This window comes from Pundamilia nyererei, unplaced genomic scaffold, assembly GCF_000239375.1.
Source record: "Pundamilia nyererei isolate P.nyererei 1_Seehausen unplaced genomic scaffold, PunNye1.0 scaffold00052, whole genome shotgun sequence".
NCBI classification, from domain to species: domain Eukaryota; kingdom Metazoa; phylum Chordata; class Actinopteri; order Cichliformes; family Cichlidae; genus Pundamilia; species Pundamilia nyererei.
In genome coordinates this window covers 3,106,838-3,128,996 of record NW_005187453.1, presented here as the reverse complement: position 1 = coordinate 3,128,996, position 22,159 = coordinate 3,106,838, and the positions used below count along the sequence as shown (strand labels likewise).

Sequence of the window (22,159 nt, the reverse complement as noted above, 5' to 3'; positions counted from 1 at the left end):
TTTTTTTTCCCGTTATTTTTAACATTAGTATCTGGCCAGAATTTCTCTATCATCATCTCTAATGTCAAAAAAAGAAAAAAAGCCAAAAGTTAAAAGGCTGAGAATACATCATATTTGCACTTGCGTTCATTATTATTATTTGAGTCCCACATTATTTTTGCTTCTAATATTACTGACACTTTAAAGGAAGGACAAACTTCACTTGATTTTTACTGCACTAAATTCACTAAGTGGCTCAGGGGACTGGGAAGCGTATCTGTATCTGGAAGGTCGCCGGTTCGATCACCCGGCTCTCTATCCTGGTCGTTGGGCAAGACACTTTACCCTACTGCCTACTGGTGTTGGCCAGAGGGGCAGATGGTGCGATATGGCAGCCTCGCTTCTGTCAGTCTGCCCCAGCTTGCCTCCACCAGTGTGTGAACGTGAGAGTGAATGAATAGTGGAATTGTAAAGCGCTTTGGGTGCCTTGAAAAGCGCTATATAAATGCAATCCATTATTATTATTACTACATAATATCAGCTTGTGTGCTCTTGATTGCCCTTTGATCGGTCTAAAATGAACAATTAAAACATGTTTGCATGCAGTGAAGACCAGTGGAGATGAACACATTGCTGGCCACGGTGTATTCTTTATTTTATGAAATGAAATAAAAGTTATAAGACCTACTTACCACTTCTGAACTTGCTTGATAAATTATACAAGAGTTGTTTGCATATCTGCTCCATTTACTATGCAAGGAATATGATTTTTTTTATTTATGCTCTCTTTGATTGTTTAGGTTTGCGCTCACGTAGGTAGAATCGTACCGTATGCATCCTAAGCGCCTGTTTGGTTGTTTCTTTGTATTTTTATGCTTCTTCCGCAGATGTGCAGCAGTAATTGGTGAGGGAGATTTTATGTTGTGCTGACTCAAACAGAGGTAGGCCATTAGACTGACAGCAAGACCGTGCCATGAGGCTAATTACCACCCTTTGCCCTGAGGACATATTCAAATTCTCTCATGTTCATAAATACGTTTACTCGAAGTTCTCCAGAGGCAGCTCTATAAAACCTGCAGAAGTTTGTTGTGTACTGAAGTTTGGTACCAGAAGGTGCAAAGAGAACATCCCTGCAGAAGGCTGCCATGTTCCAGGCCGCCTCTTTAGAAAACCCAGTAACTGGCACAGTCAGTGGACGCCTGGTGACCAGAGAAAGAATGAACGCTTTCATTGGAGTCCAAGTGCATGGTTTTTTTTTTCTTTTCTTTGTTCTCTGTGACTGTGTAATGAGAACCTGGGGGGAAAAAAAAAGGAAAAAACCCAATAGACAGTTACAAACTTGCCACAATCTCATTGTGGAATTTGCAATTACTTGCTGTCAGAGCAAAATCTCAGAGTACACTCTCAGCTGTCACTAACAACACTTTGTTAAGCAGTAGTACTAGTTTAGAACAGGCGTTTAGGGACTTGCAGTTATTTGCTTTTGTGATCAGAAGGGAAGATTAATGAATTGCTGTTGAGGTGCAGGTAGGCAATGGTTAGCTTAGCTTAAAGAATGCTAAATGATCTTTAGAATTCATAAAGCGAATCTTTGAGACAAATCTAGTCACTGAAACGATGAGCTAGCCTCTTTTCAAAGCTCTCTAAAAGAATAGGTTAACATTTTGTTCAATACTCTTTTGCTAGCTGTCAGACAAGAGGACTGATATAACTCACATACAAAGCTATAGCTAGCCTATCTTCCATTAGAATTACAAAGAAACAGTTAATTCTTTGTGATGTTATATAAACAGTGTTATTTACATAAGAGCACAGGTTGGATCTGTAAATGATGTACATGAGAACAAAAGGTGTGCCTATAGCTTCAAGGTCCTTTCAGGATCAAGGGCTAATGAAGATGTACGAGACTCGCCTTTTGCTGTTGTCTTTCTGTTTTTTTATATATAATTTTAAGAAGAATCATACAAGTTAAAATTTCAAAAACAGCTTTTTGTTTTCATCTACCATCAATGTAATCTCTAAAAAAGACAAAATTTGAAGATTTCTGTTTTATGCTTTTTTGTTTGTTGTCCATTTGTCATCCGAGCAACAGACCGATTGAGAGTGAGCAGTTTTCGGTTGCAAGAGATATGCTGCTGTCAAAATGCTTTGAATAACCATCAGCTACGATCTAATGAGGATTTGGGTTTTTATTAGCCTTTTAAAATAAACCTGCTTCTGTAAACAAAGCTGGGTAGATGAAAATGGAAACCGTGATCCAGATGTGGCTACTCTTAAGGTCATATTCTCAGATTGATCAGACCAATGTGATCAACGTTACAAAAGAGCAATAATTAATTGATCAAATGTATTTTTTTATACCCTTGTCTCTCTCACTTTTTCTCTTAGGCGTAAGTCTCATACATACCTGATGCTCTTTGTATATAAGATACAGTTGTGCTGTTATTCAGGTAAAGGCACCAGTTTGAATGGAGCCATCCAAGCCATGTTGGTAATGTAATAACAACAATGACATGTGTGTTCTCAGGGGCATTTTATATCATTATGCACTCATTAGCGCACCCCTGAGTGCTCTGCTAGTGCTCTCCAATGGTTTTGTCTCCGAAACCCTTTTCTGAAAACTAGTATTATTCTCCATTTTAGGCTAATGATGATGATCTGTTACCTTTTTGCATTTTTTTTTTTAAACACTCACATAATCTTGTTATCATCCCGACTAAAAGTCTTTGAACTCTTTTGCTGTCGCTAAAATTTGTTTTAAATTATGCAAATGAAAGTGAGAGTCATCGTTTTTTGCCAGCAGAGTCGTTTGTGGGGGATGCACTTATTGTGTTTTAGTACATTATAAAACTTGGTGTGGAGAAGAACTATAGTAGAAATCCCTGAGCTGTTGATGTCTGTCCCCAACACAGATGTTTTGGACATGCGTCAAATAACTATTTCAGGTCTCCTACGATGAATGATCTTTGTGCACAATGCATGAAAACGAATATCTTTGTGTTCATCAGGTACTGAAGATCAACCTTATCGGCCACAGAAAACGGATTCTGGCCTCATTGGGGGACCGGCTACACGAAGACACCCCACAGAAACCTCCACGGGCCATCTCCTTACGGGTGAGTGAGTCTCTGCAAGCTGACAGTATGCGGTTTTACCCATGACAATATTGAGCAATATCTTAACCAATTAGGATTCAAATGATCATGACTCTATAAGACAGTAGTTCCCTTCCCAGATGGCTCTCTATTTCTCTGAGGGAAATTCAGCCTCCCCACTGCTGCAGTTACCACCCAAATGATTACCCAAATCTCTCGGAGAGGCGCAAAATGGCCGTCCCACTGCCGTTTCCTCCCTGCTGATTTGTCCTGGATGCTACTCACAATGAATTGGCTTTCCCTCTCCCATCACAGCCACACTCCTATATCTCGGCTTTTTCAAGCCCAGAGAAAGCCTGAAAATCTGGATGCACTGCTGAAACAGCCCGCTGTTCCTAAACACGTCTTCCTGTAAACCACTGAGTCATGAAATAGGTTGAAAAATATTACAACAATAATCCTTGTTAGTTTCCAGGGGGAAAGGAATTTGTTTGGCTCCTTTAATAAAGTTCGAAATGCTTAACCAGGCACAAGCGCTGTTAGCTTCAGCTAGATCCAGCGTGTATAGTATGCGGTATTGCTTGAATGTGTCGTAACAATTTTAAACGTTTTAAAGTCCACATTTCAAGACATATAAAACAGAAAAAAGTTCCAAACTAGAGCAAGCAAATAGTCTAGTCTGAAACGAGACTTTCAGACTTTTAATATCAGTCCTAATTTCACAAAATTCCCTAAAGGTGTTACAAAGATGTGTAATTAAAGCAAAGCGTGATGATACTGAATGGCTTAGTGCAGGGAAAAATTATGTATTCAAGCCCCTTTTCTTCCAGTGTGTGAGCAGAGGGCTGTGTTTACTCAGTAATCCTGCACAAACAGGAGCAGATAGTTTTGTGTGATGGACAAAATGGGTGAAGGAACACAGCAAAGCTTTAGACAGCAACTGAGATGCAATGCATGAGCTTGCATAGGCAAGAAAATATTACCAAGCTTCTTCAAGAGTCTTCTCGTACGATATCAGCTGAAAGTGAACAGCCTCTCAGGAGAAATAACTGACCTTTTACTTTGTAAGACCCTTGTGCCAATGGAAGTTTTAATTCTTTTGGGGATTTGAGTTTCTACTCAAGTTTGAAAACCTCTTAAATGAACATCATTTTCCACTTTAAGGATTTAGCAGGTGCTTTCGCTTAAAGTGACTTACAGTGAGCAGGCAAGGGTTCACTGTTGTGATTAAGGACACTGATGGATCTACTGAGACCTCCTGGTAACAGGACACTGCTGTTCGTCCTCAAGTTTGCAAAGTGGTTTTGGGTAGTCAGCAGAAAAGCATCACTGTAGCTGAAAAATGTAATGTGACACATTGCACTGCATTGCCCTACTTTTACACTTTCAGCGGTGACATAGCACATTATAATATGATATACAAAACCTGACTTGCTTCCTTTAACCCCTCTCAATCTGCCCACGCCCGTTTTGCACCAGGAGCCCGGAGGAAATCACACTCCTCCCCAGCTCAGCCCGTCGGTAGGCCAGGCAGCGTACACAGCAGGGGTCCCAGGTGGATCTCTGGACGTGCAGCACCTCATGATGCAGGCGGACGCCCGGCGCAGGCAGCGCAGCAATGACAACTACTTTGAGGACGTGCCGCGATCCAAGCTGGAGCGACAGATGGCTCAAGTCAGCATGGTGAGGAAGGGAGGAGAGGATGGAGGGATGAATGAAGATGGGAACTGGGAGAGAGGGATGGACTCCAGGAGTGTATTATGAATGGTCATAATCATAGATGCAGACCTGGCTGCTTGAATACATAAGCATTCTGATAGTTGCATTAAAAGCCGAAATATAACACTGAATCAAATCGAATACGTCTCATCAAAACCTTTCAAGGTTTATTGTGTTGCTCACTGTTGAACAGTGAGAGTTAAGAAAACAGAATAAGAAATAGTAGAAAAGCTCATTTTCATACCAAAATGCGTTTCTTTATGTAAAGTAATATAAATGCAAATCTGATTTCAGGTCTACATGTAAGCTGTAATCTATTATTATTTATTAGAAACAAATGAGCTTCATGGCAGGCATTTTGTAATCAGGACAGCAGAATATATCTTAATTACAGATGAAATATTAGTAATCAAATGACAATCTTTAAAATATGAGATGGGAGATAAAAATATTGTCTGCTTAGTTATTCTAACATAAGTCATCATTAATAATCTACAGCAGACCATCTAAGCAGTGTTTGCTGCATAGACACGTCACTAAAAATACCAAACACACACACATATATATATATATATATATATATATATACACACACACACATATATAGACTTAAGAAGTAAGCATCTCGTCCATTTAGCCACTTGTAATCTCATGTGAAATGCTAAATTAGAACATTATGGCTTTCAATCAGTAGCAGCACAGTGATTCAGACACATCCCGGCTTACATCGGAGGCAGCAGCAGCTGTGTTTTGGTTCAGTATGATTGGGGTCTTTTGGTGTCTCCGTGTGAATCAGAGAGCCCATCAGTGCAGACTAGCACACGGTATGCTTGCCCTGATAAATCTCTTTTTTGTGTGTTTGCGTCACAGTGTATCCCCCCCCTTTTCCAAAAGCAAATCTCTGTTGAATCATCTCTGCAAGAATAGAAGGACAACTGTTAGAGGAAGGAGGAAACATCCTTATTCTGTGTCATTACCCTTGTTCTCTGGCTGTCACAATGTTTCCATGATTGGTTGCCGCAAACGTTTCTCACGCCAGCTCTTCCCTCACCGTCTGTTTTCACTCTCCTTGTTTCCTCCCCAGAGAACAATTACTGCAGCTCACTTCTTTCTAGACACATTTGGCCATTAAAGTGGTAAAACTACAAACTTTTTACCGACTAAATATTTTGAATCGTCTCTCTCAGAAGGGAAAAACTGTTTAATCTGGTTAAACCGGTGGCGTATAGCATAGAATTGACTCTCGCGGACGCTCTCCAAAGGTTCGTCCCTGAGCTGTTTATTCAACAGTTTTTGCATTGGAATAGAAGATCTCACCTCTGCGGTCCATCAGCCTTCCGCCAAACAAAAACAGTCAGATGTGAACAGACACATAAAAATGCAGTGTTTGGCAGAGGATGTGTGAATACCTCCTCAGGCAAAAATCATCTGGTTTCATTTATAAAAGGAGGACTAAAAAACAAAAAACAAAAAGCAACAAAAAACAAAACAGGCTTGTTATCCTGAGACATTCGAGAAGGATGAAGGCAAGATTTGGGCATTTTCTTTCTGTTTTAAAAAAAAAAAAAGCTGGATACTTTACTGGGTGAAAAAGCAGCGAGCGGCTCAGCTGAAGCATGCGAACATGCAGGAGCCGAGCATAATTCATCCAAGTTTAATTTCCTTTTGGATGCTGTCCAAAGCATGTCCCCTTGATGGCGTGTCCACATGCAGTCATGAAAGCTGTTGTATTACAAACTTACACACTTTTATCAGGTCAACACGGGATATGCAGCACAGACCGCAATGTCATGCCCTCATCTTTTACTCCTGTGTAATCCCGACATGCAATTGCTTGTGTTTTCAGGCAGGCGAGTGGTGTGAGCCAATCACGTTGCGTCCGCCAAACGAGGCCACCTCATCCACTCCGGTGCAGTACTGGCAGCATCACCCCGAGAAGCTCATCTTTCAGTCCTGCGACTACGAAGCCTATGTGAGTCATACACTGTTGTTGAGCATTCTTAAATTTTCCCTTTTTATTGATCATTTGGTTTATAATGTAGCAGTAAAATCCCTGAATCCAAGCACTATAAATAACTATATATTTTTCTACCAATTGAAAAACTAGTCATAATCTTTGCTGATTGATTCGTGGCTTAACTGACTAAATGTTTCGGTTCTATTTGAATGCTGTCAATTCCTACTGCATATAACATTATTAAAGATCAGTGACCCTCAGCTTCACCTCTCAGTCAATACTGCACTCGGTTATTCTCAGTACTTTGGTAAATTTAGACCTTTGCCAGTTACATAAAGGATGTTACATATCCACGTTACCACAGATACAGCCTCGCACCTCTCACGGGTTACATACTGAGCTTCCAGGCTGAAGCGATTACTTACTTGGTAACCAGAAACCAATTTGCCATTTGCTTTCAGAAACACTGACAGGCAATATAAATGGATCTCTTAGACTGGATGGTTTGATGGCAGTGAGATGAAGACAGAGTAGTTATGAGCTTGGTTATTATGTAACAGAGGGGAAAAAAAGAAGCTGGGAAATTAAATTGATGTCTAATTTGGAAAAAAAAAGCAGGGAAAAAATGAGATAGAGGTTGTGAAAAAGAGGTGCAAGAAGTTTCCCAAGAGTGTGTCATCCCTCTGTTAGAAACCCACCCTTCTTATTTTTTACACCTTAGAAGATTGATAGCAGAAGCTTGGACCATTAGGCTTCCAACAGTTGTATAACTACAGAAGCAATGTGTTTGGGAAAATGGGAGGAATCGACGACGGGTGGGCCACCGGGGAAAAGTGGTGGCGGTGCTTTCATGGAGCCATTTATGACAAGATCTCTAATGCTATCTGTCCCAGGACAACAGGCTCCAGAAAGCTCAGAGAGTGAGATAAATGAGGGAGAGCCTCAACAGAGCGCCAGGCAAGAGCGCTCAGTGTGAATACTGGCAAGGTGACGGAAGCTGGAGAGTGAATAAGAATAAATTAGATGGATAAGACACTGAAGGGGACCGCATTGTATTTGTTTTAATAAAAAAAGAGGAATTGCTAAAAAAAGAAGAAGAAGAAAGCAACCAGGGCAGAACAATAGATGCGATGCATCAACGGTGTTCTCATTTTCAGCTCAGACTGCAAACAAACAAAATTCTCTCTACTTTCAGCGGCTCCTCGCATAACATTGCAACTTTATTATGTCAGCTTTACAACTAGATTTTGAAATTATTATCTGAAGTTATTAGAGATCCACTTCCCGCAAAACCCTGCAGACATTTTGACATTATTACCAAACATGCAACATCATTAACAGCCAATATTATCTCAGCACAGACTGCCTACTCTTTCTTATTAATGAAAAAAAAAAAACGTTGAAGATAGGAAAATACAAAATATCTTTGAGTAATACTCAGGGCTCAGACACGAATATTTTGTGATGTCGCTCTTTCATATGGGTCAAGCTGGTGAGCTAAACCTGCTCATGTTGCTTTGTATTTAGTAGGAAAATGGGAAGCAGTGATTTACTGAAACATTTGGAAACACAAATGGGAACTCAGTATATAAGGCAAATAAAGTCTGTACAATTCTAACAACCTTCAAAGTCAATATTTGGTGTGACCACCTTTATGCTTCACAGCTTTCTTGTATGTCTATAATAGTCTCCAGGAAAAGTTCTCCAGGCTTGTTGAAGGACATTCAAAGCTCCTTTTGGGATGTTTGGCTGTAAACACTCACTGTTGTGGCTCGATCATGACACATCCCTCCATAAGACCTGTTGCCAGTGATTTTCAGTTCAGTTCTTGTGTCATTTGGGATACCTCAGCCTTTTCTCCTCGTTTCTCATTTCTTAAGAACTTGACTTTCAGGTACTATTCATCTGAGTTTTTAGGCGTGACACTTCTTCTTTTGTCCTCTACTTGATTAGTTTTCTCAAATTCTTAATAGCACGATGGCACCGTGTTGAGATAAGTTTTCTGCTTGTAGCTCTTTGAAAATCACCTTGTTGGTGCAAAATACTTTTTCTTTTCTTTCAAACAGTGTTTGAAAAATCCTTGACATTTACACAGATTCAGTTAAAAAAAGAAGAACAAATAATTTGTTTGTGACAGGCTTCTATCAACGAAAGATAAAGACAGGAAATAATCCATTTTAAATGCTAAGTTGTCTGTTATGTGTAGACAGCACTGACTCATTCCTTGCATTGGGTGCGTATTTTGTGCTTGAATCATTCAAAGGTCAGTATTAAGTGGATTAATTGGAGATTAATTATATGAATTAGAGGAGTGGGACTATGCCTCTGAACACTTCCAGTTCTTATCTATATATGACATCCTCTGTTCTACAAGCAGTTTGTTCTCATTTTCAATCCCTTCACTTCTTCACTTCCCATTAGTACATGGGGATCTGCCAGGCCCAAAAGTCGCTGCCGGTCCCCTCCGAGGCCTTCCCCAAACCGCAGCTCAGTTCATGTTTAAGCCATTCGACTTTATCAACTAAAAACCGCTGTCAAACCTCTAAAATGAGGATGTGGGCCCCTCTAATGAAACATTCCTCTGAAAATGGTCAGAGGTTAGTGCTGGACTGTGAAATCCAACAAATGTGCAAAGAAAAGCTTTGATAGACGATTAGAAAGGCTGGAGAACTCTGTTCCTCAAGACCACTTTAAAAGAAATTGCAAGAAGAATCTGGCTCCTTGGAAGCAAAATATAAAAAAATAGGGAGGTGGCTCAAGATTGTTGGACAGTACTGTCATTCAGAGTTTTCTCGACCTTTTCCTCCAACACCAACATGAAGTTTACATTTGTTGGTGACAATCCCAGCAGGCTTAGAGGTCCATTGTCCACTTAGCATGTAATGAAAACCATCAACCTATGCAGAATAACAATATATTAACATATGCTAAACATTAAAAATGTCCTTCTGTTCATCGTTGCATGCGGATGTTACAGTTACCCAGATACAGACTTACAAAGCTAGTAGCATGGCTGTAGAGTCTTAGCCTTGTTATGATGCCTTGAATTTTATTTGAAACTAATAAAAACCAAAAATTACTGCCAGCGACATGGTATAGGAGACAGCAGCTGGTCTTGTGTGCAACTATAATGCAATTTCTCAGATAACTGCCAGCAAGCCAGCCATAACAGCGATTTAACGTTGTTAGCTTGAGTCAAGACAAAGTATTAACATGCCCAGACGACCTCTTTCTGATCTGCCAAGGACTAGACTATGAAAATATGACTGAGTCAGTGTCTGTGCTGCGAAAAAGCAACTCCTCATGCAAAGCAATTGGCCCAGAATGATGTTTCGTGACTTTAAGCAAATATATTGTCCATCAGATTCAAGACAAATCGCGTGTGGTCCTTGACTTTCGAGTCATTTATTGTAGAGTTAAATAGATGAGATAAATGAAGCTGTAAATATTTCTCTCCTAATTCACTAAAAGCCTGCTTAAGGTCCCACTTTGGGGAATAAAGCCTCGTCAAGAAGCTGGTCAGTCATTGTGAGGCAGTGAATGTCACGCCCATTAAGTGCTCTAATGCCAACATAAACGTTGTCCCTGTAAAACACCGTCACCATTAGTAGCTTCTTTATTAAATCTGATACTACGTGTGCAAAATTACTAACTGCATCCAGACAGAAGGATCTACCAGACAGCAATGTTAATGTACCTCAGGGAGCCACTCAAGGTTGATGTAATCACTGCTGTGTGCCTTTAATGAAACCCCATACGAGCCATGTAGGAAGCCATCCACTCAGTGCCTTCTGTATTGTTTATGCTGTTTACATCCAGGCTGAGCTGGTTGACAGTCAAGACCTGGCCAGCTGCTAAACTAGACACACATAGCAATGGTTAGAGGTAGAGATGCACAGATTCCAATTTCTTTGGTCGATACCGATTTCTGCCAATTCGCTTGAGCCCCTCGTGACCCTAATTTTGCTTATCCTGAGAATGAATGAATGGGATGGTATTTTTGTTCTAAGAACTAAAACTAAGTCAACTTATCTTTAGTGGAAAATATAATTTTTATAATGTTCCCCCAAACTGCAATAGGTTCCAGATCTAATCTCATTTGCAAAACTGAAAATGAAGTGCTCTGCTACTGGAAAAGGGTAGAACTAGCTTTTTATCAGCAAAAAAAAAAAAAAAAGGATCTGCAGATAAACTGTATATGCAAGCTTGACTGGCCACTGGGACATCAGACACTGGTTTTATTACTGTCCTCTTGGGAAGCCATATCTTGGCATTTTAAAACTAGATACAACAGCTGAGGGGTGGACTTGACTGAGCTATGTAGAGACATTGCACACTTCTCACAAGAAAAGTTTAAAAGAAATCTACATGATGTTAATTAAATAAAACTTTGATTATTTGATTATGACTAAGCTGATTGGGAAAGCCTTTACTGAGGTCATGGATCAGGAGTGACACCAGTTGCCCCAGGTTAGCTATCATTAAGAATGCAGGTTTAAGGAACTATGTATCAGTTTTGATTTTCAGACCCAGATGCTCTGTCTTTGATATACAGTCTACAAATACATTGATGAAGCAGGTGTCTTAACTTACGATGTGATTAGAGAGGGCTGCTGTTGGAGGTTGTGGTATCCTCTTCAGCAGAGATCAGTGTAGCGTTCAGCTACGGCACTGCTTGCTGATCATTTGGCAGGTTGGCTCAAGCCATTTTATCATAATCAAGCCATAGAGCAGGGTCACCGCTGCAAGCAGCTGAGGCAGTAAAACAGCTGTCACCAGTCCCGACCTAGACAGGAGCAGTAATGGTAGAAACAGCAATGTCCTACTGAGCAGCACTGATGGCAGCAGGATGGTCTGTTCATTCTTTGAGAGGATGGCTCTGACTAATTCAACAGTCACCATCAGAACGGCGAAGAAATTTGACAGCAGATGACTCTTCCTGCTGCTAGACTTCGTCTCTATCATTTCCGTTTGAGTTATTGGAAATTTAAAAGCAGTCACAAAGTTGATGCAAAAGTTCACGTATTTACCTAGCATCGTGTTGTTTGTGTGTTTCCAACAGTACTTGGGCTCAATGTTGGTGAAGGAGCTGAGGGGGACGGAGTCCACACAAGATGCCTGCGCCAAGATGAGGGTAAAGCTCAATCTAACTTTATTTCTGGTACTGGAACCTCAAGCCAACATCTGGATAATTTTGATTTATTAAAACTCACTCGACCAAATTTAGCCTTGATAGCTAGGGATCGGCCTGCCAGGGCCTCTGCTCCTGGCTGCCGCCCGACGCACATTGCACCTAACCCCTGACCCCTACTGCGCCTCCTGTGGGTGGTGGGCCTACAATAACATGGGCCCATGTCCCTTTTTTGGACTAAGGCCCCAAACTAACTAAGTCAAATTTAAGTAAAATTATTACCAAGCTATGCTTACTAGCTTATACTATAGCAGCTGGCATGAGAGCAGGCTTACTAAACCTTTAAATCTGGGACACAGTCTGAATGCCCTCACGCTCTCACTTGAACTTAAACTTAAAATATCATAGCGGTGGATTAAGTGTGTTGAGGGATTTATTTTTAATATCCTTGCCTGGGTTGCTTGATACCTCACAATCCCCCTTTTACCTCTAATCACCTTATCTCTTCCTCACGCCTTGTGTCATTCTGCTGCTCCCTCTTTTTTTTCATTCCTCCTTTCCTTTGTTTCTTACTGACAAAGAGAAAGAGGAATGTGCCCTACTATCCATGTCTTTTCATCCTGCTCATTCTTTCCATATTTTACTCTTAACGCTGACTCTCTCACTCCTCCGGCCCCCGGCTCTCACCCCGAGCTGCTGCGGTGTGAAGAAGAAATTTAATATTCGTATGCAAAGCTCTCGGTTCCTCTTCTCTCTTTTCTTACTTTCTATATTTACAGTATGCCACCATCATCAGAGGGAAATTTTTCTTCTGCTTCTCATTTTCCTCAGTTTTACCAACCTTTTCCTGCACACTGTGGTTGTAATTAGGTGCAAAGAGATGCACGTCATATTAACCCCAGCTTTTGTAACATCGCTAACGTACCACTCTTTCATCCTTCCCTCCACGGTTGAGGTAGTTTTGGATGTTTAAGATCCAACTTCACTTCCCGGCTCGGATTCACTGCCAGCGAACTGCCTTTGTCAGTTTTTCAACACTACCTGATAGTGACAGGGTCGAACTGTAGCAGCAACATGCTGCAGGAAGGGAGCAAAGAACAGAACAAAGACAAACAGATATGGGATAGCAGCTCGCGTGTTCGACAAGGGAGGAGAAAGAAAGAACGGGCTGTGATAGGAATATGGATGCTGAGGAGGAGGAGATGACAAGTGATGAAGAACACAAAGTTGTTCAGAGAAGGAAGCTTTGAATATATTAAACCTTTTGTCAGGTAGAATGACAGCTGGGAGGGTAACGCTGACATCGCTGTAAATCACACAATTCTTCACAGCACCTCTCGGCATAATGAGTTCAGTATAGGTATGTAATTACAAGGAGTGAGGAGAGATATACTGTCAGAGCCCGATATGACCTAAAAGTTAATAGACTTATTGAATTGAATCGCTGCAGTGACTTGAGTGTAGAAAGGTAGTTTCTTATTTTATTTTTCATAACCTTTGAGAATGGTGCGACTAAAGTTTGGCAATCAAAGCAGAACAGAAATCCTCATTAAGTACGCCAAGTTAAATTGTCAAGTTTACTTTCACGAGCTGCCTCCAAAGTCACTGCTGTTTTTTTTCCTCTTTTTTTTGTCTCTACCTTCTCATTTTTGCACAAGAAGTCGACAGAACAGATGAAGAAAGTGCCGACCATCGTGCTGTCCGTGTCCTACAAAGGAGTGAAGTTCATCGACGCCACAAATAAGGTACAGCAATGCGCACGGCTCGCTTCCTGTGAGGCCCGGTGTAAATGACACACCGAGTGTAAAGCCCGCACAGCATTGCAGTGCTCGTGTCTGCTCTGTGCTGCTGCAGCCTCGCTGATTTACAACGGTATGTACACAGAGCACAAACAAGCAATAATCAGGATGAAAAGGGATGAGCTGAAAGTCTAGAACAGAATGGAAATATTTGAGTTTCATGTGCACATATATAAGAAAAGAATCGGGTACATATTCGGATTCTTGTTTGAATTGCACTAAAACAGAGTATGCTCAAGTAGGTCATCCACACTGAAATATACAGAGACAGTTTTAGATATTAAAGTTACCCAACAGTGATGAGAAGGAGACCAGCTGGTGATTCTTACCAGAAAATTAATTAATTTAAAAAAAAAAATCCCAAGTAAATCTGTATTTGGCAATTCAGTTCTCCAATTAGTCACACAGACATGCTTGTGCCTTCTCTCGGTCCTGCGTTGTTATAGAACACAGAAGGAGATGAAATGTGCAGCAGCTCCCTCTACAACGGCACGCCACAACTCATTTTGCGTTAGGCTAGTGTAGGGTTTCCTCCACGCCCTGGAAACTAAAATGGGCTGCGTAAAGACGTCCGCTGCTACGTATATCTGCGATTGTCTCCAGCACAATATAAAGATAATTAAATGTGCAATTATTTGTGGAGGGAAATTACACAGACTTTGGAAAAATGATTATGCGTCTTCCTGTTGACACCATTATAGCTCTTAATGTATAAAAAGCATCCTCAAAACATCTTTTAAAATGTAATAATAAAACTATCTGTGCAGCCGTCCTCGTGGATTTTCACTAATGTACTAAACCGCGAACGACAGACGGAAAGAAACAGTATTAAGTACAAAATCCATTAGGATGATCAAATATAGTAAGTCATTATTAGTCCTCTGTGGTTACCTGCTGTGTGGGTTCACCCAAAACAACAACTACAAGGAGAGGATTCCTCTCTTAGCTTAAACCAAGTAATCAATATGCCTATTTATATATAATCAGTGCAGAGAGACAGCTCTGTCCTGTATGACTAACCTGGCATTTCACTGGTTGAATGTTATGCAACTTCTTTTTGATTTCTCTCAGGTGGAATCATCTGCATTGCACCGTTTTTTGTTTTTTTATCTCTACAATATGTTGTTTTAATGTTTTCATTTTCATGCCCTTAAAAAAATCCACTTCTTCTAGATCAAAGTTTAATGCATTTTCAGCATATTTTCTTATAATAGCTCAAAGCAACTTCTAACTTAAATGTAATGTTTACTGATGTTGGCCCCCGCTAAAACTTCTCTTTGGGCTTTGATGTTTTTTTAATTCACAGCGCTGAGATGTGCTTTAATTAACGCAACACAAAGTCTGAGCGTTCTCCAGTGACATTACCAGAGGACAAATTCCAACTTAGTGACTCCAGAAACGTCTCAAACTGAAAAGTGTGCTACAGTGATTATGAGTTTGAGATGAATAATAAATCAGATTTGTTTTTCCGTGAAGTGGCTCAATGGAGATAATCTACGATCTCTCTGTGCGCTTCTTTATCGTTCTGCTTCTGTGTTTTCTCTTTTTGTTTCCTCCTCTCCGTCTTTCGCTCTCTCTCTGTAGAACATCATAGCGGAGCATGAGATTCGTAACATCTCGTGTGCAGCTCAGGATCCAGAGGATCTGTCCACATTTGCCTACATCACCAAAGACCTCAAGTCCAGTCACCACTACTGCCATGTCTTCACTGCTTTTGATGTGGTCAGTATTGACACTCTGCTGTGCTCACAGGTGAACATCAGACTCACTGTCCAAGATCACATTCACCTATTTGATTTTGCCTTTTTATCAGAACCTGGCCTACGAGATCATCCTGACGCTTGGACAGGCCTTCGAGGTGGCCTACCAGCTAGCCCTACAGGCTAGGAAGAGTGGCCACGGATCATCCACACTGCCCGAAAGCTTCGACAGCAAACCCAGCAAACCTGTCCCTAAGCCACGCATCAACATCCGCAAGTCTGTAAGTAACGCAGCTGCACAGCTGCACAGCTGCACTACTGTTCAAAGAAAAAATCCATCCCTGTCAAGTTCCACAATAGTGAGGCCACATGTTCCAGATGGTCTGGATTGGATTGCTTTGGTCTAAAGTGAAAAAGCTTCAGATTTTTTGAATTTCATTCCAATAAAGCACTCCTATTTTCACTGGACTCTGTCCATAATACCCTACCAGTATCATCCTCACTCATTTACATTATTTCTAAACATCTGAGATTGGTTTTCTAGCTCTATCTGCTCATGTTCTTTGCTTGCGTGCGCCTTGGCCCAGCGGACTAAGCGGCAGAGGTGTAGGTGGATATTTGATCTGTTAAGCGTTCACTCAGTCTTACTGTCCCTGCAGTCTCTTACACACTTGGCTGATTGATGATGCGTGTTTGCATAAAGCTCCAGGGAGGCTTGCCCGCTCTCTCTCCGGGTGTGCATGAGTGTGTGTGTAAAAGAAGATAAAGAATTCTCATGTGGAGGACTGCATTATAGGGAAGAGCTTTTCGCTCATGTGCAGTAATCTGCTTAAGGTAGGGCTGGGTATGGTAAGAAATAAATACAAATGCTGATATACAAATGCTTTGATGGTTTAAATGATAAGCTGAGGAGCTTCACTTAAGCTGCATCAGTGCATACAGAGCAAAAGAGGAAAAAACCCTAGTCTTCTCTCAAACCTGCAGGAAAGCACCTGAATGTAACCGTAATGGATTTAGAGAACGATGATGGTTAAGCAGAGCAAAGTGCTCCATTTTTGCCCTTATTTCTGCTCGCAGATATCATTCAGAACTGTGAACTTGTTCTGTTTCCTCCTTTAGCCTGACATTCCCTGAAGTGTAATAGATATCCTCGTTGGTGGCTGTATAGTAGCTTGACAATGGCTTTAGTCCAGCTTGTAGCATCGATGGGCTAAAAGATAGCCCTTCAATAGTGCTTATTGAACAGATCGTTCTGCAAACAAAAACTGTTTCATGTCTTGTGTCAACTCGATAATCGGGATGAGTCCAACGTCTGAGCCCAGGCAAAAGCTACAATGACGGATGGTCATATTAAAAGTGTCCAAGGTTTCAAATATTACAGTTATAGTGTTCCAAAAGCTCAGGCTGCAGATGCACCAATGGCTCAATTTCAGAGTGTTTTTCTGTTCTTGGATGTACTCTTGTACTCTTATATGACACCAAAGCGAGGATATTATCTCATGCACCCACCCACTGGTCAAACCTCCCGTTTGCAAACGGCAAAGAGAAGAAATTTTAAAGGGATTGTGGCTTTAAAAAGGAGAGGAAGTAAAATGGCCTGTTTTAGGCAGGTGGTGAACTAAGAGTCTGCAGCAGTTACTTTGGACACATTCATTCAAAGTCTCTCGAGTTGAGTCCAAGGCTTAAAATCTGAAGCTGAAATGAGCTTAATAGGTCTCAGACAAGTCTAAATTTATCAGTCATGCTTCTAGTGGACTCTATATGCCCCTAACAGTTATGCAACTTATATTGATACATATAAATTATGGTAATCAATACCCAGCCCTCGCTGTTTAACAGCTTCTTTCCCAAACGGTATCATAAAAGCATGTGTCATGCCTCCATCAAATACGGCGTCACAAAGTCTATCAATAAACCTGCAGCCCTTCCATAAACCCCACAACAGACAATTAAAATAGTCACCCTAACCCACTCTGCACTCACTACCCTCCTCCACTGACAAACACCAGCTCAGGCTCAGCAGCACACATGTGAGTCCAAAAGGCCTGGTACAGAGTTATAGTTGCTGCTGTAACGGTGTGCTTGGACCAAATTTACATACTGTGAGTCATGAAAAAAAAAAGGTGATTGAGTGGAACAGCAGTTTCATAGGACTGCTCTCGCTTTCTAAAGTTAGTGTGAGATGTGAGATGGTGAGGAAAGATGGGAAAGGAGAGTGCCTACAGAGATGATGGATGATGGCATGTGTACACACAATCTGCTTAGTCGGCAACCATTACATTAACCATTAATTGTCTTTTTTCCTGCCTGCTTCATGTATATGTATGTGTGTGTGATGTAGTTAATGGCTTGTGGTGTGCAGCAGGGCAAAGATACTGCAGGATTCATTTAATATTCTTGCCACCCGCCAGCAATGATCTCCATCCTCCAGCACCTCTAAACCCATGTCCTTTGTTTCTCTGTGCACCAGTAACAGTCTCTCCACATCCTCCCATTGTCATATTTCCCCTGTGAGCATATCAGCTTGCAAACCCCCCCCAACTTCCACTTAACTTACAAAGGTGAACTTTGAACTAACCAAGACTGGTATGTTACTGTAATCTGTAATGTGACACTTTTAAAGCAACAGATTTCATTTTAGATGGTCTACAATAGGCCTGGGCCGTATCAGATTATAACAGCTGTTTAGAAGTCCTTATGGAAGATGGAGACTATGAGTGTAGAAAAATGCCTCCGCCCCATATACTGTATATTAAAGATGGACATAGCAGTCGTGGTTTCACTAATTGGTTAGCAAAATCGGGCTTTTAAGTGTTTTCGCTGTTGCTATATTTTTTGTTACTTAACCAGACAAATCTAACTGACAAACTGAGAGACTAGGAAATCCTTACCCTTTAACAACCTTTAAAACAACTGGAAACCCGTCATGAACCTGGGGGAAATTGTCTAAATCCATTTGAATAAACTGAGCCTGAGTGTTAGAGACACTTTTTTTTCAGAGCTTTTTTTGTACAGTTGCTGTGGCATATTCATACTAGTGGGAGTGTTGTTGCCATGCAGGAGTTGCTATATAAGTGTGGCGTAACATTGCCTTCTCCAGTTTGAGTTTTGCTGTGTTGTGGTAATGCTGCTGTCCCCCGCTGTTTCCAGGGCAATGAATTTGCTGCCATGTTGTTGCCATGGTTTTTTTGCTCTTGGTTTTAGACCGCTGTTGCCTTTTTTCTGTTGCCATGTAGCTGCTCTGTCCTGGCTGTGGTTTTTGCCTTGCTGCTTTGTTGCTTTTGGAGCAGGCCGACTTTGACTTGTGTATGACCTCTGCCTCCTTGTAGGTCATCATGCCCCCCTCCAGCCGCTGGTCACTGGGCCACATTTACACCCCTCACCGGCCTCCTCTTCACCCTCCTCTTCCTCCCTCTCGACTCTTCCATCTTCCTCACAAAGCTCAGTCACAGGTCCTCCACGCTTTTCCTTCTCTTATCCTTTGTTTTCACATAATTTTTCATTTATTCAAGGAGAAGGCGCCATCTGTAAGTGCTTCCATTTTAATTCTGTTGCTTTTACTCAACTGACTCTGCATCCTTGTGTGTCCTCTTTGCTGTGTGTGTTTCTTCATTTACTACCTCATGGCTCGATATCACTTTTAGTTGCGCTGGTATTAAAAGGACAGCCAATCTTGCAGAGCCAATCCATTTCATAAGTGCTTCAGTTTTTACGTGTCTGTCTGTACCAATTCAGCCTCTGGATGGAGATGCACCGCCTCCTTCTTTGTGGTATATTTGAGATGGTAAATTAATATAAATAAAGCGCTTTGATCAATAAACAGTAGAGTTGAGCGGTTGGACGTATAAACCAGCTAACAGTAATTGGACCGAGCTGAAGGATGAGGGATTTTTTTTGGTCTTTTTTAAATTTTGTTAAATTATGCTAATTAAAGGGTCTGGCTCTTGAGAATTCGACTCAGTCAATAATTCTCTCGTGAATTCCTTCCTTTCTTTTTTTGTGTTTAATAAATTCTTAGAGTTGCCAAAGATTCTCATCATTAGTGACCTTGTATGTCCTAGCTTGCCAGCTACGACAAGTGTTGTCAGCCTTTCAGTGGCACATGGTGCAGGTTGTGTGGCCTAAATACTGAATTGCATACATTTTCCCCATTTACTTGCTCTTTCATGGCTCAGTCATACTACAGTGAAAATAGGACCGCAACCTCTTTCTGATTTGGAAAAAACTGGTGGTTGCCCAAAGACTACGTTGATTTATAGTTATATAGTATATTATATATTATATTGAGTGTGTTGAACGTGCAACACACTCAAATTCTGGGCAACCAATTTCAATCACATGGTGATTGCTTGGGTCAACTGGCAGCAGGCAACCTGTCTCCACACCATCGCAGTATGACTCAGATTGACTGCAGTCACCCTCAGATAGACTAGCAGCAGTCTGCAAATAATTTCCATCTAATTTATAAATGGAGACAGATTTCCAGCATATTGTAATCACCCTGAGTCAGTCTTCACCGACAAGTGCAACTCAGCAGGAAAGCATCGCAATAGGGGACTTGATTCAACTGGTTATTTTCTGTTTATATTCTTATATAAAAGTAAGGTTTTAGACTGCCTATAGCATTTTGCAGTTACATTTCCGTTCTGCAGAAACTATATCACTATGTGGGAATGAATTTCTGAATTTCTGTTTTAAATTTATGAGGGTCTGGCAGGACTTAGAATTTTATGTGAATTTCTGTGTATATAGATGGCAACAGATTTGCGTTTTTTACTGATTTGTTACAGTTGAACAACTTGACTCCATTCAATTGGAGCAAATTGGTCTTCTTGCCAATTTATCACATGTCAAATTTACTTTGAAGATTGTTCTTTGAAGCAACTAAGGCAATAGGGCTGGAAGTTCACAATAATTGTGGTCGTCCTGCAGTCTCCAACTATGGTTTTCCCTAGTTTGATTGTAACATTAGAGGCTGCACTTCATTTAGATCAAGGCTGTGAAACATAAGTCCCGGGGGCCAGAATCGGTCTGGCAAAGACTCCAGTCTGCCCCACTGGATAGCTTTGGAAAATGATAACAAGGGACAAATTTTGGACTTTTAACTGGATTTTTCCTTTATAAAGATCCCCATGGGTCCCTCCATACTCATACACCAATGTAATTAGGTAATAAAGAATTAAATGGGAGCAAAGTTTCTGGGTTTTCAACATCTACAGAAATGTGTTATTTGTTTTTTACAGCATAAATCTGCAGTTTACAGATTTATTCCTTCGTGTTTAAGCCTGAAGAGTGCTGACAGATTCTTTCATTTAATTTCATGTGGAAAAACTGATGTCTACTGTTGTACTTATATTAAGATCTCTCAGGGATTGAATGTGTAGTTAAAACTTCACAAGTCATTTTCATGCGAATCATCAAATCAAACGCTGGACTCAGAGTGGCCTGCTGGAGCATTTTAAGACACTGCCTACCCTTTATAACAAATGCTTAAAAATGAGCTAAATGCTTAAACACACTTAAAACCGCGTAGGTTCAGTACTTCCAGAACTAAATGCTTGCACTGAACTTTTATATTTCGAGTGCTTTCACTTCTGGCCCAACCTCACACTCGCCCAGAAACATCTTCATCTATCACACAAAGCATATGATTTTTATAAAGGGTCATTAAAGAACGACTGCCGTTCCACAGTGTATGTAGTGTGCCAAGAAATTATTCAAAAGTTCAATAGACCCACACTACAAAGAGCATGTTTTACATCGGTTTGGACCACTGAGTTCGGAGCCAAATCAAACATTGGACGCCCCGGTAGCATCACTTAAAGTTTCTCTTCCCACCCCTTCCTTGGGAAAAATTCATTTTGAAGGCAGACTATTCATTCAGCGTCTTCATGTGTGGTTGATGAATTTGATACTGGTGATGCTCTGGATGAGCTCTTCACTGAGCGTGATGTGTTGTGATGCTGCGAGATCGAAAGTGTGTCTGTGTTTGCCCTAATCCTATAACCCCAAAACAGGATTATATGGTCTTGCTCTGGCTGTGTGTGTGTGTGTGTGTGTGTGTGTGTGTGTGTGTGTGTGTGTGTGTGTGTGTGTGTGTGTGTGTGTGTGTGTGTGTGTAAAGAAGAGGGTAGAGAACCATATTAAAATTACAGTTAGTTTCAGTACTGTTGCTGTAGCAGTGTGTTAAGAGAAGATAACAGAACCATGGCTCTGTCAGTGCACCGCAGAGTTAATCCAGTTTCCTCCAACAACACTACGACACCTTTCAAAGCTGATCTTTTTTGGCTTTATTATAAAATGTTAACACTACATGGAGATGCAGTTAATAATTTGCTCATATATGTTTGCAATTCAAGTTTACAAACACGCGTATTCCTGTACCGAGTCAACTTTACCGCCGCTGCCATCCCCCAAAACCATCTGAAAACAAACCAACAGACTGGAGGAAAGCCACCCTCGGCAATACGCCTCTTGATTGTTGCCTTGGGGTTATTTTTGAAAGCGCTCTAGATTGTTTGGTTTGTTTCTCAGCCACCACGATGGCTTTGCAGTTACAGACAGCATCTCTGTTAAAAGTCTTCGAAGCTGCAGGAAGTGGCTCAGGAGGTAGAACAAGTTGTCTGCTCAACGGAAGGTTTGTGGTTCGATCCCTGGAAGTGCCAAAGCATCCTTGGGTAAGCCAAGGCCAAAGTGCTTGTGAATGAAGAAGGTTGTATAGCATTTTAGAGTGGGACAGGACTATATAAGAACTAGTTCATTTACCATTTGTACAGCTT

General features: G+C 41.0%; 1 protein-coding gene and 1 long non-coding RNA gene across 6 annotated transcripts in view; one reads left to right on the top strand and one right to left on the bottom strand.

Moving 5' to 3' along the window:
• anks1b (ankyrin repeat and sterile alpha motif domain containing 1B) overlaps positions 1-22,159 on the top strand; it is a 167,465-nt gene that overhangs the window by 142,171 nt on the left and 3,135 nt on the right. For 3 of the 5 annotated variants that reach the window (XM_005733506.1, XM_005733507.1, XM_013910927.1), the window contains 8 exons: positions 2,988-3,095; positions 4,554-4,757; positions 6,640-6,765; positions 11,813-11,884; positions 13,540-13,626; positions 15,265-15,402; positions 15,494-15,661; positions 18,710-21,446. In XM_005733506.1, coding sequence (XP_005733563.1) covers positions 2,988-3,095; positions 4,554-4,757; positions 6,640-6,765; positions 11,813-11,884; positions 13,540-13,626; positions 15,265-15,402; positions 15,494-15,661; positions 18,710-18,949 — 1,143 coding nt within the window. In that variant the 3' untranslated portion in view covers positions 18,950-21,446. Of the gene's footprint in view, positions 1-2,987; positions 3,096-4,553; positions 4,758-6,639; positions 6,766-11,812; positions 11,885-13,539; positions 13,627-15,264; positions 15,403-15,493; positions 15,662-18,709; positions 21,447-22,159 lie in introns of those variants that run through there. The other 2 variants (XM_013910925.1, XM_013910926.1) reach the window with 2 other exon arrangements.
• LOC102200390 (uncharacterized) overlaps positions 5,480-22,159 on the bottom strand; it is a 39,661-nt gene continuing 22,981 nt past the window's right edge. The window contains exon 3 of the long non-coding RNA XR_311739.1: positions 5,480-5,708. This is a non-coding gene — a long non-coding RNA (uncharacterized LOC102200390). The remainder of the gene's footprint in view (positions 5,709-22,159) is intronic.